The sequence below is a fragment of the Staurois parvus genome, unplaced genomic scaffold, assembly GCF_062004578.1.
Source record: "Staurois parvus isolate SC_StPar_1 unplaced genomic scaffold, SC_StPar_1.0 ptg000401l, whole genome shotgun sequence".
In the NCBI taxonomy this organism is placed as follows: domain Eukaryota; kingdom Metazoa; phylum Chordata; class Amphibia; order Anura; family Ranidae; genus Staurois; species Staurois parvus.
The window spans coordinates 5,544,049-5,563,174 of NW_028318197.1; the positions used below are offsets into that span (position 1 = coordinate 5,544,049).

General features: G+C 42.7%; 1 protein-coding gene across 2 annotated transcripts in view; it reads left to right on the forward strand.

Moving 5' to 3' along the window:
- XRN2 (5'-3' exoribonuclease 2) overlaps positions 1-19,126 on the forward strand; it is a 99,254-nt gene that overhangs the window by 50,097 nt on the left and 30,031 nt on the right. For both annotated transcript variants that reach the window (XM_089686534.1, XM_089686535.1), the window contains 6 exons: positions 2,804-2,939; positions 11,337-11,444; positions 12,668-12,757; positions 12,847-12,919; positions 15,783-15,866; positions 16,402-16,499. In XM_089686534.1, coding sequence (XP_089542660.1) covers positions 2,804-2,939; positions 11,337-11,444; positions 12,668-12,757; positions 12,847-12,919; positions 15,783-15,866; positions 16,402-16,499 — 589 coding nt within the window. The remainder of the gene's footprint in view (positions 1-2,803; positions 2,940-11,336; positions 11,445-12,667; positions 12,758-12,846; positions 12,920-15,782; positions 15,867-16,401; positions 16,500-19,126) is intronic.

Here is a 19,126-nt window from a genome sequence, read left to right on the forward strand (position 1 = left end):
GGAGGTCTATGGGGCGCAGGGTATTTTTTCCCTCTTGGAGGTCTATGGGGCGCAGGGTATTTTTTCCCTCTTGGAGGTCTATGGGGCGCGGGGTTTTTTTCCCTCTTGGAGGTCTATGGGGCGCGGGGTTTTTTCCCCTCTTGGAGGTCTATGGGGCGCGGGGTTTTTTCCCCTCTTGGAGGTCTATGGGGCGCGGGGTTTTTTCCCCTCTTGGAGGTCTATGGGGCGCGGGGTTTTTTCCCCTCTTGGAGGTCTATGGGGCGCGGGGTTTTTTCCCCTCTTGGAGGTCTATGGGGCGCGGGGTTTTTTCCCCTCTTGGAGGTCTATGGGGCGCGGGGTTTTTTCCCCTCTTGGAGGTCTATGGGGCGCGGGTTTTTTTTTCCCCTCTTGGAGTTCTATGGGGCGCGGGGTTTTTTTCTCTCTTGGGGGTCTATGGGGCGCGAGGTTTTTTTCTCTCTTGGAGGTCTATGGGGCGTGGTGTCGGGATGCAATTTCTAGTCACCATGGCAACCTGACACCAGGGATAAGTCGAGCCCTGCTCACTTAGAATGTTCACCCATTCACACTGTCAATGTTTAATATTTGTAGAGTTACTAATTGGTATTGTATATTTTGCACTATTCTGTATCTTATCTGTACTGGCTATATGTGTACATATTTTCATAAATGGTTAGGACTGCACATTTTATATGTGTATAACTCAGATCTGATTATGGCTGTCTAATTGTAGGGTAACCATATGACTAAGCCTTCGGGGCTGTTTACTACACCACAATAAGTAGGCTGCTGTACTGCTTGGTGGATGCTGCTGAAGACCGGCATTAGGGTTGTGCTCAACTAATTCCAGTATAATGGTGGCTAATTATCTTTCTCTGCTGGTCGGGGTAGAAGTCTCAAGTTTACCACACATTACAATCTGATAACATATCTCCTTTTTAGATCTACCAAAAACTGTGTAGAGCAAGGGTCTGCTTGATTGGTTACAGATTGAATAGTTAAGGTCCTCATTTTCAATATATTGACAAATCTAAAGTTTATTTGTACAGAAATTGCACTGTCAGATTGTAAAGTTTATGGTGAGCCGTGGTAAAGTACCAGCCTGACAAGTTGTTCAGTATGATTGTAGATTTGTAAAGCCTAGCTTTAGCAGTCTGAACTGTGCCACATGTCCCAACATTTTGGCCATCTGATGGGTATGGACTACAGCACTTTGCATGTTGCTGTGTAACTTATGAGCTGTTGGAGTTGTGCCTTTCAAATCAAAATATTTTTAAAATTTGGGATAGAGTGGGGTATTGTGTAAAGCCTTATCAAGTTTTTATTGTGGTCTGCCCCTGCTGAGGGTTTTAGCCTCGTTTTGCTTTCACACCATTGTCTCATACAGAAAGTGATGAAAAATTCCTAATATGAGTTGCTACAACAAAGAGTGGAAAGCTAACTTTTATTCTATATTCGCCTGCGTTTGCTGTTAACGGACGATACATTTGCAACCTGATTATATCAAGGTTGGGGAAAATAGGAACCTTTAAACATTTTCAATTGGGGGAAGAATTATTCCTAGTTAATATATATGAAATTATTTTGGGCAACTGCATGTAAATGATGAGCTTTTTGAGGAGTGACTTAAAAGCGGAACGTCCCCTTTTGGGTGGAACTCCGCTTTAAAGATTGGTCCCCTGCTCCCCATTAAGGATTGGCACCTTTGGGTAGCGGGAAGGGGGGTAAACGGGTACCTGAATTTGACAGGTACCCGCTCCCACTTCAGCTGCGATCACCTAGGAGCGATGATGATCGGTGCCAATCCGTCATCTGACAATTGCTGGTTATCGGTAGTACTTTCGTGAGGAAAGTGCAGCTGATAACCGGCAACTTCATTTACCGTGATGTGCTGTGTGATTGGACACAGCTGATCGTGTGGTAAAAGGCCACTGTGATTGGCCTTTTACCACATCACGGAGATCGCTGAGGGCGTGTTCTGGGAGCACGTCATGATGCCTTCCCAGGACTGGACAACCGCTCTGGAGCTGTCATTCTGCTATAGAGCGGTTGGCAAGTGGTTAATGTCCCTCTTTGGCCATAGCAGCTTCTGTACACTTGTTAACCTGTATCTCACTACATACACAAGGTGATGACTTAGAAAGCTAACTCTGCCCAGGTCTGGGTAATAATACTCAGCTACATCAGGGGAACCAGAAAACTTGGTTGTATGTAAAGAAGCTGGGAGACGTTGCAGAAGACATGCCTACATCACTTTACCCAAAAATAAGGTTAGCATTCCACTTCTAACAGTTTTCATATGTGAAAATTGGTATGTTGTGGTTTCGAAAATGTTATTTTGGCTTATTTGTCAGGATCTACCCAGATGTCTGGACTGGAACCTGGCTCAGCCTTCCAGCGATCACTGCTCCATTGAGCACTGGAGGGACTAAGCAGAGAGCTCGTGACTGTCACTGAGCACCGAGAACTTGGCAATCAGCAGTATTTGATCGCTCAGTTCTCAGTCTTAGAGCGAGCAGGAGACAGATGCAGCATCTGACTGATGCTGCATACACCTGGGTAAGTATGAATTTTAAAAAAACCCTAAACGTCTTTTAATCGGTGAGATTAACAGAATTTGCCAACTGTGTAGTGTGATCTTATTGGGTATTCGTAATTGAGAATTTAAAAGTAATGTTTAGGTACACCCTCACACTGCAAAGTTTTTGGCCTATTTTGTTCTGATCTATCTCAGAATCTCACTACATATACATGTATGTTACTCAATTTAAATGTTTATACCAAATGTTTAATTCTCCATTTATAGACTGTGGGAATCTGGTTGGAAGCAACGTTATTATAGAAACAAATTTGACGTCGATTCCGCTGACGAGAAATTTCGACGTAAAGTTGTACAGTCATACGTGGAAGGACTCTGCTGGGTATTACGTTATTACTACCAGGTATGCTATATTCTTTACTACTGTTATTTATCTCTGGTATGCACAGCATGCAGTGAGAAATATGAGCAGTAAGTTGCCAGCTTTATAACCTTCTGTTGACTTGGACCAGTGTGCTCATGTAAAGTATGATGTGTAATAGTCCCAAACAGGTCCCAAATCCTTTTGTGCTGTAGAAGCCTCATAAGGTTTCTTATACTTTCCACAAGCAAGTCTAATCCTTATTCATTTGCTCCTTGTGTGCATCTTCTTGGATCTTGCAGCTTTTTATGGGAAAACAGACGGGCTTTGGATTGTGAGCTGCATCTCTGGATTTTCACTTATCCTTTTTGGACAGTTATTAGAGAAAGGAGCCCCTGAGTAAATATCTTGTCTGCCTTTTCCAATGTCCTGGAACAACCAGCAGATATCTGTAAAGGTTTAGGGTGGGGCAACCAAAAATGGTTTGGATTTCAGTCACCACAGGAGCTGCCATGTGAGTTTCCCCTCCCACCCTTTCTAGGTTTAGAAAATAAACCTGGTTGGATAATTTAGATCCAGTGGTCAACCCAGTCTGGCCAACGAGCGCACGCAGACAGCCCCATCCTGGGCTGGGGAGGCCAGTATGTTAAACATCTTGGGGGACACATTTGACTGGGCATCTGCAGACTGTATTAGTGTTACCTTGGCTGACAATTTTCCCCATGGTGGAAACGAGGATCTGTCTTGGGGGTCTTTGCTGCATGCTCCGCTGGATCTGTAGGTAAATTCCCCCCCTTCCCTCTCCAAATGCATTGTAGGGTGGGGGTACTCCATGGGGTGATTGGTCCTGCCGGCTTCTCTTCCTTTCCTACAAGCCTAGGTACTCAGTCCCAGGGACACAAGACTCTCCTAAGGCAGGTATTTTGGCCTCTCCTGCGTTGGTACCTGGGTACTGGGGTAAAATTTGGGTTTCCCCCTTCATTATTTGGTGTGTGCCTGATTGGTTGGGGGGTAAACTGTGGTGCAGGTTTCTCAATTGCTTCAGCAAGCGATTGTTCAGGCATATGACATTCAGGGTTGGGCTCCTCACTTCCTCATTACGGAACACTCTTCCAGGGTGATTAGTGCCTCTCGGACATGCCGAAATCAGGAGTGTCTGTTTCAGGTTTGCAAGGCGACTACCTGCTTGTCTGTGCACACTTTTACTAACTTTTACATGGCTGATGTGCTTGATTTGGCTGCAAGGTTGTACACTGCTGTTTCAGGTTCCTAGTTCCCCCTTTGGGGGGGTGTCTGGGTGGTTAGCACTAGTTGCTCCAGTTTGTTTGCCCACCCCTCATTGAGATACTGCTTTGGGACATCCCTATGGTCAGGAATAAAAGAGCTGCATCCTAGAGACACCGATCGCACCTCCCCCTTTTTTTTTTTTTTTTTTTTAACCATCTCCATACCGGGCACTTTTACCTCCTTCCCTCCCAGGCCATTTTTCAGGTCTCAGCGCTCTCACACTTTGACAATTGCGCGGTCACACACTATACCCAAACTAAAATTTTATCATTTTCTTCACACAACTAGAGCTTTCTTTTGGTGGTATTTAATCACCACTGGGGTTTTTATTTTTTGCTAAATTAACAAAAGACAGAAAATTTTGAAAAAAAAAAACACGTTTTTTTCTGTTATAAGAGTTTGCAAATAAATAATTGTTCATAAATTTAGGCCAAAATGTATTCTGCTACATGTCTTTGGTGAAAATAACCCAAATTAGGATGTATTGTTTAGTCTGTAGGAAAGTTATAGAGTTCACAAACTATGGTATAGATCTGAAAATTGATCAATCCTGAAGTACTGACAGCCAATCTAATTTCTTGAGGTCCAAGAATGTCAGAACAGTACAGATATCCCCCAAATGACCACTTTTTGCAAAGTAGACAGTCCGATGTACTTCATAAGAGGCATGGCGAGTTTTTTGAAGTTTTGTATTTTTTGGAAAATGAAAAAATAAAAATTATTTTCACTTTTTTTAATTTTTTTTTTTTTTTACATACTGTCACCAGTGCAGTACAGCATCATCATATAACTGGCATGGCGGTGATCAGGGGCACTGACTGGTGACAGTATGATAATTTTTTAAATTTTTCATTTTTTATTACATTTGTTTGTTTTTTTTTAAGATTTTTTTTTTCTCATATTTCACTTGTACCAAAGTAGTACAATGTTACCATAGTAACATTGTACTACTTTGGGGAAGTGATCAGTATTTTTTTTATTTATTTTTACACAATTTGCTTATAGCAAAGAATTACTTTGCTATAAGCAAGCATTTACCTGAATGACATTGATTCATTCGGGGCTTTTTTTTTTTTTTCTTTGTGCTTCGCTGTGATTTGGCCACGGCTAATCACATGACACAGTTGGGCTGTGATTGGCCCAGCTTGTGCATGTGACCGCTGTGACCATTCACAGCTAGGCACACTAGTATACAATGGATGGCATGAATGAAGCCATCCATTGTATACAACTGTCATGTGACCTGCTGTGATTGCTCACAGCAGGTCACATGGTACCGGCAACGGGGCCGGTACTCAGATCTGTCATCGGCCGTGTCCGAGGTATGCGGCCGGTGACAGATTGCGCGGCTCTGCAGGCGCGCAAACTGCGCATGCCCGGGAGGACGCCATATGGCGTCCACCCAGAACGCTGAAGGATTTTGCCGGCCGCCGAACGGCCATTGGCCAGGCAGCTAATGGTTAACGTTACACTGCTTTGTGATTATCTGGCTTGTCTATAGCAGGGATGGTGTTTTATACCAGCTAGGACTGCCCATAGGTGGTGCTGTGGTCAGGAATAGAAGAACCTGTCAATGAACAATACGTAACCACTGGTTCTTGTGTATTTGTGGGGATAGTTGGTTCAGTCTTCTTCAGAGTCTAGACTGACTGTTTCACATGACACTGGCTTCTGACCAGGTTATCCCTGGTGGCTCAGGAATCTAACTATGGAGAAAGGTAATTACTTCCTTTTGAATCTCTTGAAAGATTCCCAGGACAGATGCCAGTGTGTTGATCTGGGGAGAAGACCTGGATACTTGTTGGGAGGGCTTGGTCATCAGTCTTGTCTGTCTATCGACATTCTGGACTTCAGGTGATTTGGTTGTCCCTGCTAGCAGGACGCACTAACTGGAAAGTACTCTGATCAGGATTCATTCAGACAATGCCACAGTATGTCAACCAGTGTTCTAGCTGCAGCAAGTGGTACAAAGCTTGCTGTCCTAGGCAGAGTTTCATGTTCCAGCCTGTTACATCGTGCCAATTGTCCACTTGCATATTAGACATGGACTATTGGCAGTCAGAATTCTCCGGCCAGAAGTGCCTAGACTTGGGGAAGCAGTCCCTACATCTGGAGGTGTTCCAGGACCTGTGTCGTAGGTGGGGGGTTGCTTAATGTGGCCCTCCAGGTTCATGTAAAGCTGGACTGCTTCAGCTATTCTACAGTATCAAAATTGAGGGTATTCCAGTGATCTTCACAGCTCTAGACTGGCCCAGGCAGATGTTGTAGTTCATCTTGATCAGAGTCAATGCAGATACTCTGTGAGCCTTTTCAGATTGTCTGGATATTTTGTCCCAAGGACTGGTTGATCCATCCTGCTTTTTGGTTGCTGGTTTTATAGACATGGCTGACGAAGCCCAGGTCTTGAGGGACAGGGAAAATTCTGAATATGTGATTCCCACCATGGTGAAAGTGAAGAGGTCCACTTCCCACAAGGTGTCATCACACATGGGAGGCATGTTTTACTTGGCGCGTGGAGAAAATCTTTCACCCGGAAGCTTCTCTGTGGGATGAATCTAGGTCTTTCTGCTACTGAGCCTAGATCAGCATTTTGCCTTGTGTACTATTAAGGGACAGATCTTGGTGCTTGTGGTCTTATTTCAGAGACCACTAAATTCCCAATTATTAATACTCTTGTACAGGGTGTCTTTTGTGGCGCTCCTATGTGCTCACCTGTAACTACTTGGGATCTAGATTTGGGTCTCTGCACTTCAAAAACCACCTTTTGGGTCTACCACAGATATTTCCTTTCCCCCTGCTTGGTCTTACACAGAGACAGCGTTGTGGGCTAGAGTCTCCTTTCTTCATAACACAGTTTTGGCCTTTCACCTTATCAAGACATCATTCTTCTGTCCCTCTGTATGGCTGCAGTTTTTTTTGTAATTAATTGAAAGACACAAGTTATATTTTAAATTTGCATTTATAAAGGGAAAGGTGTTGCAATCCATATTAACCTGATTCGTCTTGCCATTCTTCGGTGTAGAGGTTGTCAAAGAACATTGACTTCTGATTTACTATTTCTTTTCTGCAGCTTGTACACTGCTTTGTATCTAAATGTATGTGCTGCCATCAGTACTTTCTGATTTTACAGCATGATAAATAGACAGAGGTGATGTGATTTAATAAGTTTTATGGCAAGCTGTCAAAGGAGACTTCAGTGCTTGCATTAGGATATTATGGTGTTACAGTGTAACTGAAGTGATCAGCGTCTGCTAAAAATCTTTTGATAATTGAAATATCAGGTAGGAGATTAGTTACAAATATACAGCGGTACTTCTACAGCCACTTGCTAATGCTGTCATGAGAGCATAGAGTACATCCACTATGGGAAATGGTTAAAAGGCAACTATATCTAAATGAATTACATTTTTATTACTTTAGTATATGCAAATGCTGCTTGAGTAACATTCAGAAATTGGATAAAAGTACTGGGAGATTTTTTAGCCAAATATGCTTAAATCCAGTGTTTGAGGAAAAATAAATATTCTAGCACAGCTACTTGCAATCTAATAATGTTACCACCCATGCTCTATTCATTTGTACAATGCTGGCAGTCTTTGGTATCTTCAGGCACTGGGACCTAGATGCAATGTTTGTTTAGGTGCTTATAAGAGGAGAGCAAATGCTGTCATGAAAATCTTTGCTGGCCTAATGTAAAAGCATGTAATGTAGGAAGCTGCAGTATTGAAGAATGGGGGTCCTCATTCTCCCTATGCAGTGTGCGACATTGGCAGTGAACACAGTTTGTGTATATGCATTTTCTATGTGCATTTAGCTTCTTGGCTAGAATTTTACTTTAATCTTTTTGCTGTTTTTGCTGCCAGTCATTTTTGTGTGTGGTGTGTTGTTTTTTTTTTTTTTTTTTTTGTGCATACGTTAAAATAATTTAAGTCCATAAAGATTATAGCAGTTTTTTGACTTGCAGCCAAACAATTTATCTCCCAGTTTCACAGTTTACTATGTTTCAGTTATGAATGAACACAGTGAGTGATTGATAACGATCACTCGCCACGTTCGGGGGGAAAAAGAGCTTTGGTAAACATGATCTGTTTATGGCCTCCCCTCTCCATGCTGAAACAGATTCCACCTGCACCCAGAAAGCAGCTGACAGCTGGTGGGAGGGAGTGGAGAAGACTGCAGGGCTGTGGGGAGGGATGCATTCTGACAATCCATTCCTACTGTTGCTCTTCCTGCAGCTGCTGAAGGCAGACCGCTTTGGGGGTTTAGAGCGACAAGGGCATTTTAGAGGGCTTGGGGGATGACGTCATCCCCGCTTTTCCTCCACCTCATCCAATCAGGGAATGCTTTGCATTTTCTAAAATTAATACAATTCATTCTCTGAGTGGCCTAAACAAAGAGCGCCACTCTAAGTGCAGCATGTCACATTATCTACAAGTTTATTCAGTCAAATGGCAATTCACATACAGGAAAAAAGGAACGTGCTTGTCAGATACGCCAAGAGGCGGATTGGCCTCAGCTTGTGAGGCTGTATGGCATCCTGGGGATCTGCTGCTCCACTTGAATGAGGGACCGCCAAAAACCACTGTTTCCAGGAGCCAGGAAGCATTCCGGAGCTGTGGAACACCAGGTACCATGGCCGTAGTCGGTAGTGATGTCAACACTTGGAAGGATGAGGAGGGAACACATTTCGGACCCATTTGGCTTTTTTTTTTTTTTTTTTTTTTGCCTTTTCAAAGACTTTCAGGCTCTTTTTCTTTAGGCTTTGAGAAAGGAGCTGAGCGGCTCCAAAACTCATTAGCCAAGCCCCCATCCCTCCCCTGGCACTGACGTCACTCACGGCCATCGCTGCCTGGCGTTCCTCGGCTCCGGGAGGCTTGTTGCCTAGCGGAAACACAGCGGTTTTTGGCGTTCCCTCCGAGTGGAGCAGCGGATCCCTAGGACTCCATACAACTTCGAGCTGTGGCTGTCTTGACCCTTGGGTCTAACCAGCGTGTTCCTTTTTTCCTAAATGTGAGTTGCCATTTGAATAAACTTGTTAATGTGACGTGCTGCACTTAGAGTGGCACTCTGTTTTGATGCAGAGATTCCTTCACATCTCCTAGGAGCTGCATCCTGAGTGCTGACACCCCCATGATTCCTATTGCTGGGACTAACTTGGTTTTCTTTGGCTTATGGACACAGCGATTATCAATCTTTTGCGCCATCCATGCTATGTATTCCCTGAATGGAATCCATGCCGAATTGGCGACCTCCTGTGTTGAATATGCAGCAGGCCAACTGCACAGGACCTGGAAGCAAAGGCAGGTCACTAGAGTAGCAGTCTCTGCTTTACTGATTTCCAGCTATCATTAGCTGGATTATGGTATATACATGGTTACATTGATCCAAGGTGGGATCCACCCAGATGTCTGGCAGCTTGCTCACCCTTTGAGCAAGCTGCTAAGAACCTTAGCCAGCTGCTCCCACCCCCTCTCCTGCCTGGCGCTCCAGTGAGTGCCTGATGGCTACTTATCTCTGCTCAGGGCAGACTGAGAATTGAGCAATCGGCAATCATGTGATCGCTCAGTTCTCGCGCTTAGTCGGCGGGGAACAGTTGCACCACAGCTATGTTGCAGCATGGAGGAGAGTATGTATATGTTTGGTTTTGTTATAACTTCAAACTTCTCCTTTTAAGTAGTAAATGTGTTTTTAAACAAGCCCATGATCTCTGTTGCTTCAGGTACTGTGGAGTAGTTCATCCTCCCTTCACAGGCCGCGATAATCACTGCTCCTCTCCCTTTGCTTACTCTGTCAGCAGGGGCTTGGCAGATGGCCACTCTTCTATACCTGAACAGCTGGTGCTATAAACTGTTCAAAAACTGACTGCAACTGTACTTTATTGCTTTATTTTTAATGCACATTGGCAGTTTGTTAGGAGTATGTAAAATTTAAATATTTGTAGCCTGGCTACAGGATAATTTCAAGTCTTCTTTCAAACCTGCTTGTTTTTGTTTTGTATTTTTCATAAAATACTACGGTACCCTTTAACTAGTTGTCGACCACAGATGGCCAAATGACAGCTGCACTGCGGCCTGCCAGTTCTGGGAGGGCGTCATATGATGTCCTCCCAGAGCACGCTCTCCTGCGCGCCCACCCCCCCACCCCCCCCCCGGTGATCTCCGTGTCCGCTGTGTCCTATGGGGACAGTTGATCACGTGATGTGGTAAAAAGCCAATCACAGCGGCCTTTTACCACGTAATCAGCCATGTCCAATGACACGCTGATCACCGGGAAATGCAATTGCCGGTTCTCGGCTGCACTTTCCTCACACTGTCAGAGCGTGAGGAAAGAACTGCCGAGAACCGGCAGTTGTCAGAGCAGGGAACGGCACTGATTATCGGTGCCCAGCAGTGGAGCCCAGTCAGTGCAGCCTCATTAACACATCAGTGTAGGAGAAAAATTACCTGTTTGCAAAATTTCATAATAGAAACACTACTTTTTTCAAAATTTTTTTTCAAATTTTTTTTGCTCCTTTTTTTGTGTTTTTTGTTTATAGTGCAAAAAGTAAAACACCCAGCGGCAAGTAAAGACCGCCAATAGAAAGCTCTATTTGTGAGAAAAAAAAATTATAAAAATTTCTAATGTTGCATGACCGCGCAATTTTCATTCAAAGTGAGACAGTGCTGAAAGCTGAAAATTGGCCTGGTAAGGAAGGGGGGGTAAAAGTGCACGGTAGGCAAGTGGTTAAACCACATTTGCCAGTATATAGTTATACAAAGCATTGTGCAGTGGTGATGAGAAAAGCATAGTAACATATAGCAAGCAATCAAATGTCACCTTTCATCAGAGAAAAACTTACAATATACCACACAATACAAATGTATACTCTCCTCTGGATCTACCATGACCTGTGTAGTGCAATGGCTTGCATGATTTGATACTAATCGAACAGATTGTTTCTTTAGGTTTATCCTTGTATTACATAGATTTGGTGAATCTAAAGGAGATTGTACAGTCAGGTTGTATAGTATGGCCAACATGACACAGCTCCACATTTATTATCCAATACCAAATAATGTGTGGCCAGCCTAACAGTTGTATGTCTTATCCAGTACTATTAAAATGAAAAAAAGTGCTGCAGCATATTTATTTGTTTACTTCAATTTCTTTTAGGGCTGTGCCTCTTGGAAGTGGTTTTTCCCATTCCACTATGCTCCTTTTGCTTCAGACTTTGAAAATATCGCCGAACTTTTTAAGGAGTTTGAAATAAACACAAAACCAGTAAGTACCAGGTTATAATGGTAATATATGATAGAGGTTTTCTCAAATTGCTTGTGGTTATTCTTTAAGTTAATTGGCTATGTGACAAATATGAAGGATGTCTTTTGCTGATGACATCCTGATAATTGTGAACGCCCAGATGTTAAGCTGACCCTTTGTCTTATGTTGGTCCATACCCTGCTAGAATGTCAGCTGGTTCCTGCTGCGGTCACTGTTTGGATATTCTCAACAACCATGGGAGCAGGGGCTTTTGGAATACAACAGCCGGCTGCGGAGGTTCCTCCATCCTTGCTGTTTAGCGTGGATGGGGTAATATGTTGTTTTTCTCTCATTCAGCTTAATGAGAGAAATCTTAATGTCAGTGACTAGCCTAAGATTAAATTGCAGACTTGGAAGTATGCATAGTCCCATTTCAGACTTCCCTGGATGCATACATGTTCCAGGTGTTTGACTGAAAGTAATAAAGCTTAAGGATCAGCATAAGTGTTTTTTGTTTTTTTTTTGGGGGGGGGGGGGTTTCTAAAGGAATAGTAGTGCGCATGGTATATATTTTCATTGCAGGCTTCCTGTAGTTGGTAGGCATTTGTTCTGTGCAGCTGCCAGCTAAAAATAACCTGTAGCCCTTAAAGGATAAGTTCACCTTTTTAGTAAATTTATTATTTTTGTCCGCAGGAGCCTGTATAGCATTGCACCAGTGATCAGCAGATTGCTGGTGCCGTGCAGGTCTCCTGCAGATCTGTCAGTATATCTGCTTGCCTGTATGGGATGTACGAGCAAGCAGATATACTGACAGGAAGAATGATTGAACTACCATGGTGCTTCACTGCGCCGTGGTAGTTTGTGGACTACAAGCCGATAGCTGCTAAGACTTTTGGGACTTGCAGTCTCTCATTCACAGAGGACTGTGAATGAGAATGAGTGATGTGGGCGGAGCCCCGCAGGGCTGGGGTTTTTCGGGTTTTTTTTGGCGTTTTGTTTTTTTTGGACCGCTAGCGGGGGATCTTCTCAAAGTGGGGAGCAGGGGCTGGTCTGATAACATGTAATGAAAGGTGAACTTCTTCTTTTAACATGCTCTTTGACTCCACTGCTGATTTGCGATATTTTGTTTGGCTAGAATACTTGTTATCCAAAAATTAAAATAAAAAAATTTTTAAAAATCAGCTGTGCTAAATACAAGCACAACAATTGCTGTGCAGATCTACATTTGTGTTTTTTGTTTTTAGTTCAAGCCACTGGAGCAATTGATGGGTGTTTTTCCAGCTGCTAGTGGCAACTTCTTGCCTCTTACCTGGAGACGTCTTATGAGCGATCCTGTGAGTGGTTTCTTTATGTATTTTTACACTAAAAATATTTTGTGTATAATAGTAAAGCTATAATTCTCATGTTTATTCCCTTATAACAGGAATCTAGTATAATTGACTTCTACCCCGATGACTTTGCACTTGATTTGAATGGCAAAAAATATGCCTGGCAAGGTGAGAGTTGGCAAATATTTTAATAAAAGCAAATTATTTATAACTGTTTTTCTACATGTTTACAATAATTTACTTGAATGTGATTTGTAAACTTTAGACTTGAAATATGAACAAAGCATATCCCTCTATAGTGTGCACTTGTCTCAATTAAGTGTCACAAAGTGTCATTTGTCTGCTGCTTGTTCCTGTGTTAGCGTGCGTCACTTCTGACAAGTTTTCCTGACACTAAGAGAAAAAAGGTGACGGGAGGGACCTCCAGCACACAGCCTGTGATTGACAGCATCAGCTGTTCCTGTGTAATGTGTGAAGGGGGGAGTGTCCCTTTTCAGCAATCCGCTATCAGAACTCTCCTTACTGGGCTCTGTAGTGTGTAATTTCAGCACTCTGACGTTTTTTGACAGCTCAGGCAAGCTTTATAAATTCTGCTCTTTCAATAGATGTAGAGAAGAGAAGACTGCAGTTAAGAAGGTACAACTTGCGTAGGAGGATTTGTTTCTGTGTATTACCTGAGGCTAGTCACTACACTGGGTATATGTAGGGATTTAAGACCACTTTAAGAGATTCTGGTGCTATGTTGGGTTTCTAATAGTAAAAGAGCAAATCTGTTTTTGTTTCTGAGCAGGTTCACGTGACATGACCCCACAGCAGTTTTAAATACCTAACCCTATTCCTCTGAGACAAGGGTTGAAGTCCTCACTTCTCAAGCAGTTCGGCACATTGCAAAGTAATTTGTACCTTTCACCTGCTCCCATCCATATACAAACGGCCTGATGAGAAGTGGTTAATCCAGGATCATGGCTGAAACTAGTTTTCTTTTTTGAAGCTGTCGATTTAGCGGTCATGTAAAAAAAGCTAATCTCTTACAGCATTTCAAAAGTGCTGCTGCCCATGGTGGTTCCTGGGCTCTTCCGTTTCTCCGTCTAGCCCAGGACCACAGTAAGCAGTCAAGACAGTGACCATGATTTTGTCACGTATGATATTAGAGCTGTCATTTCAATCTGTGCTTTTTTTTTTTTGTTGCTTTGGAGGGCAGAGTAGACATCCAAGGTCTAATAGACCCCTGATGTCTCTATAAAGAGTGCATGTCACCTGCTCAAAGCTAGCCAATCAAAAGGGCCTTGTTGGCTCCCTTTTGATGGCAGTAAAGTTCCCATCTGTCCCCGTGCATACACCCAAATGTACATGTAGGTCCAGCACACCCATGCAAATGGTGAGGTATCACCGGGAGTGAGAGCAGTAATCCTAGGGCCATAATTCACTGTTAACTTTAAACTAATAACCTGTAAAGGCTTTTAAAGCACCACCTATGGACAATTTATGCCACTGTAGTTTGTTGCCATTTCACAGGTGTGCTTAATTTTAAATCTTGGTATCTATTGATGCAATATCCTCTTTTATATTTCACAAAAAAAGGGTGTTAAATTCGAGTACGCAAAAACAATATAAGTGTAATTTTTCCTGAAAATTTGTGTTTGATAAATAGCCATGCAAATATCCTGTGACGTTAAAAAAAAAAATTTGCAACCTCTACCATTTTATCCTCCAGGGCCTCTGCTTTTTGAAATTATATATAATGTTTTAGGATGTAAAGTAAATTTTCAGCAAAAAATGTTTCCCTGTTGGCCAAGTGGTTAAAACTAAAGTTTAGTGATTTAAAAAAAAAATATTTAGCAATGATACTTAGAAAGAATGAAACGTTTCCCACGTGTTGATAGCTGCTGTGTTGGGTTGAAATGTTCAGTCTTCTACCCCTGATGCCTCTGCAGGTGTGATCTGGTGCTGTGGGGTGGTTATGAGTGGCTGCAGCTGTTACATGCACTCATCAAAAGTGCTGACTGTGCCTTTCCTTTCCTCCCCTGTACTCTGTTCATAGCTGTACTATCAGTCTCCACAATGAAACGGGCTCTATGAATGATGACTGGCTGTGGGAGTGCTCATCACAGCTGCAACCACTCACATTACCCTTGCAGCACCACAAGATTGCAGCTGCAAGGGTATCTGGGGGGCAGAGGACTGACTATTTCATCCTAACACAGCAACCACTAGCATATGGACACTCTTCAGTCATTGTAAGTACCATTCCTGGTGCTGTTTTAAGTACAAAAAAAAAATTCCTTAACTCCAGTGTTCAGTGGAAGATAATGCGAGATTTGGACTGTGGGGGGGTGTTTGTGCTCTCTCAACACTATGTACAGAAATGGTGCACGGTGCTAGGATATATGTGAATACATATTCAGAATATGAATTTGAGAGCTGCTGATTTTTTTGAGTTTTTTGTTTTATAAAGTGTGTGCTCAGGGCTGATTTTGTAATACTTGATCAGTGACTGATCATCTACAGGTTGGCATAGGTCAGGTGAATGCAACTTCCAGGGCCTTAACTAGCTGCGTGGTCATTGTGGGCTTGTATGTACAAGGATCATGGCCCTGGTACAAACACCTTCAAGAATTAAGTTAGAAAGGGCAGCTTCCATAAATCTTTTCTTACAGGTTGTATATAAATAATGTACACTGTATAACCTTAGTTCACTAGTTTTCTGCATTGCATGTACTGAGGGAGAATTTCACTTGCAGATCAGGAAGAATATGGCCACTCTTTGGTGTAATCCATCTGAATGGGGAGCTCAAAACCTTCTGCAAAAAATTGGAATTTGTGCTTGCACCAGGCCTTTTAATTTGACTTTTGGGAATCAGACTGGTTTTTTTTTCTTTTGTCATCTCAGACAATAAATGTAAAAATTGCTTTGTTAAAAAAAAGTTAACGCTTCTATGACAGACCTTTTGCAAAGTTGGCCTGTTTTGTTTCAGGCATTATATTGGTCATCGCCTCCTCCATTTAATTGATTGCTTCCTCTACCTTGCAGGTGTTGCTCTGTTGCCATTTGTTGATGAGCGGCGGCTAAGAGCTGCTTTGGAAGAGGTTTACCCTGACCTCACTCCTGAAGAAAGTAAGATTATGATTTTCACCTGTGTTGTCTGTGTAATCACCAAAGTTTTAGCAGTAGCGTACTTGCCATTTTATGCTCTGTTAGGCTGCAGATGTAATGGATGGTTGCTATTGATTGCCTCTAAACAAATCTGTAACCTTTTGCTTCATAGATGAGTTAATTGAAGTAAATTGAATGATCCTTGATGCAAAAATGGAGCCTTAGTGGATACAAAGTAGAATGGAACCACTTTGCATTAAAACTTGTTAAACTCTCATTTGCAGGTTTTTGTGTATGACTCAAATGATCTGCCTTCACAGGAAAGCCTTTTTATGAGTGTCTGTTAAAACCGTGACTGCCTAACCATTAGAAAAAGTGGGAGTTTTAGCAATGTAATTAAGTTTTTAAATTGCTTTATAAAAGCAGAAATCATACGCAGGAATGAATTAACTTGTGTTTGGATTATACGCTAATGAACTTAATGGCAGCTGTTGAAGAAACATTCTGTACAGGGACTCATCTGTGCTAAGAGGTGTTCTTTTCTTCCCTGTGTCAGTACGAAGAAACAGCCTTGGAGGAGACCATCTCTTCGTTGGGAAACACCATCCCCTCCAGGAATTTATACATGAGCTGTACAGGAGCAGCTGTAAAGAGGTACACCTTACCTGACTTAAACTTATGGGTTTTCTAAAGAAAAATCTCTAAACTGAAAAACTGCGACAATGCAATCATCGGAACTAGCACTTTTTTCATGAAAATGTTATTTGCGCTAATACTGTTGAATACCTCTTTACTGGTTTATTTATGAATTGTCATCTGGTGTTCTTTCTGTCTGAAAAATAGTAATCTAGGCACTGGTCTAAGACAGAATTGAGAAAACGTACTGGCTGTGTTCTGCCCATTCAGAAACTACCACTGCATGCTAGTGTGTGTGGTGTTTGGGATTGGTGGCATACTGGTAGCTGCATTTTTCTTACGGGTTTCTGCTTCTGCTGATCTGCTATGGGCTGTAAATATGTAAAACGAGAAGGAATTTCAAATACAAAGCTTTTTAATTGACTAGTAATAGACATTGCATAGCATTTAGATATAATGCATATCATTTCCCCCTCTGTCCAGTAAGAGACACAGGAAGTTATACACTGTTGGGTTATGTCGCTGTCTACAGGAGGACTGTATATTGGCAAAGTTTGTAAGCCTGCCCAGGATAACTTATCCCACTCCAGGTATGCCTCAGTTTTTTTTTTTGCAGGCATCCTAGGAGGGTGGATGTATTTTTCTTGGCTCAATTTGTTTTTTTTTCCTTCAATCAAGATTCTTTACTACGTTACTGGTTGAGCTGGTCTATGAAATGGCAGCTATCCAGAGCAGTCTAGGATTAGAGTGCAATGCCCAGATTCTGCTGGCCTAGACTTTTGCACGGCTAGCCTTGATGTGACCTTTGGGCACTGGGTTCCACATAGGCACTTTGCAGATCTTGCTTGTTCTGGTAAGGAGTCATTGGCATTGCCACAGTACTTGCCTTGTCTCTGAAATTTCACTGAGTAGGTTGAGCTGGCTTTAGCACGGGGGGCTACCTGGTTGTTTTGGCTGCTGAGCGTCTTTGAATTTCCTGCTTTGCAATGGTTTTCATGCAAAAGGGGTTAATGCTAAGGGGCTGGGCGTGGATTTCTTCTCTGAGTGTTTCCTCCTTGCTGCTGCTCCTGTTTTGCAAGGAGCCAGGTGGAATTTCAGTCAATTCCTACTGCCCACCAGCAGTGATTTTGGTCATCTCTAGTCACCCAACCCTCACGGACTGCCAGCTGTCTGGGTCTTTGTAGGTATCTGGTGCCATGCCTTGTACTCAAGTTTTTTTGTTGCATCACCACCAAGCAGTCACAAAATGACTGCATCTAGATGTGGAAGAGATGACTGCAGACACACTTAATGGTTCCAGGGTCATTTGTTCTGTGTTGCCTTAAGGTACTGACTTGTGGAATCTGGTTACCCTGTGATTTATAGGGTCCACCTCATCATTGGAGTCCACTGTAGCTCCACCAGGTGAGGAAAAGTCCACGGTCTTGTTTCTGCTACAGTAACGTAAGACTTTGTGCTCAAATTCATCCAGTTCCTTCCTGGTGATGACCACAGACTCGAAGATTGCGTCCATGCTTTACCTTTCAGAGTTGATTTCTGATCTGCTTGAGGCCTTAGAGACAGGCAGACTGCCATTTTTAAAATTTTCTCTGCTCCAGGGTCCCCTTATTTTCTTCAGTGTGAGATTACATTTGAGTAATCAGTCTTCTGCCATTATACCATATTCACAAGAGACCATTGAGGCAGTATGTACTATGCATCTAGATGATCAGCGTACTGTCTGATCGTTCCATCTCCTAAAGCTGCAAAAAATTTCCTCTACACTCAGTCTGTGGCTTTCTTCTGTGTAGATTTGGAAGCACCCGAGGGGTTCTGGATGCCCCAGAGTGCTCTTAATTGATATTTGCATTTGGTAAGGATTTTGTTAAACAATGGTCTATACTGTCTGTGGATCTGCCTATAAACCCACCTTAATAGGGAAAGCACTAGACCAGTAGAATGTGTCGTCATATTCAAGGACTGATGACCATTAAAGTCCCTCTTCAAAACCCATTTCTGACCTTTGCCTCCTCCATTCTGGCTGTGAACTTATTTTGCCAAACTGTGCTGGAATGGTCTCAATTCTGCCCCCCTCCCAAATTGTAGATTCTTTTCTGCTTGAGAAAATGTCTGAAGCTCTGTGATAGCCTGCACGAAGCCTTGTCTTTTTGTATGAGTTTATACACATGTGCAGAAAGCATGTTTGAGTTGGGCTATGGACACTACATAAAAAACAAAACGCTAGACCTGCTTGGTATTCAAGGAGCAACTGCCACACAGATTAGCCTATTTTCTGTTCCCTTGGGATTTTCTGAACTTTTAAGACCCTTGTTGTAGTTCCTGTGCCAATTTAGTTTTCAGGATCTGTATCCCCACCTGTCCCCTGTTCTTACTCCCAAATCAATATTTTGTCCCCCTTAGTACGTGGTAAGACAATAGGCCGAGCCCAATATTCAGCGGATCCAAAACTCCAGTTCCTCTGCAGAGGGTACTCTCTGACCCACTTGGATGTGGTCAGTTAGGACATGTTACTTGCTGATCACTGCTCTACCAGGATTTTGACTCCTCACTCATCCTGGTACCTGGAAAACTTCATTTCATGCAGGCAGTTTAAACCAGTACATTAGTGCATACAGCATGTTTGGCCCTTATGTCTTTCCTCTAGT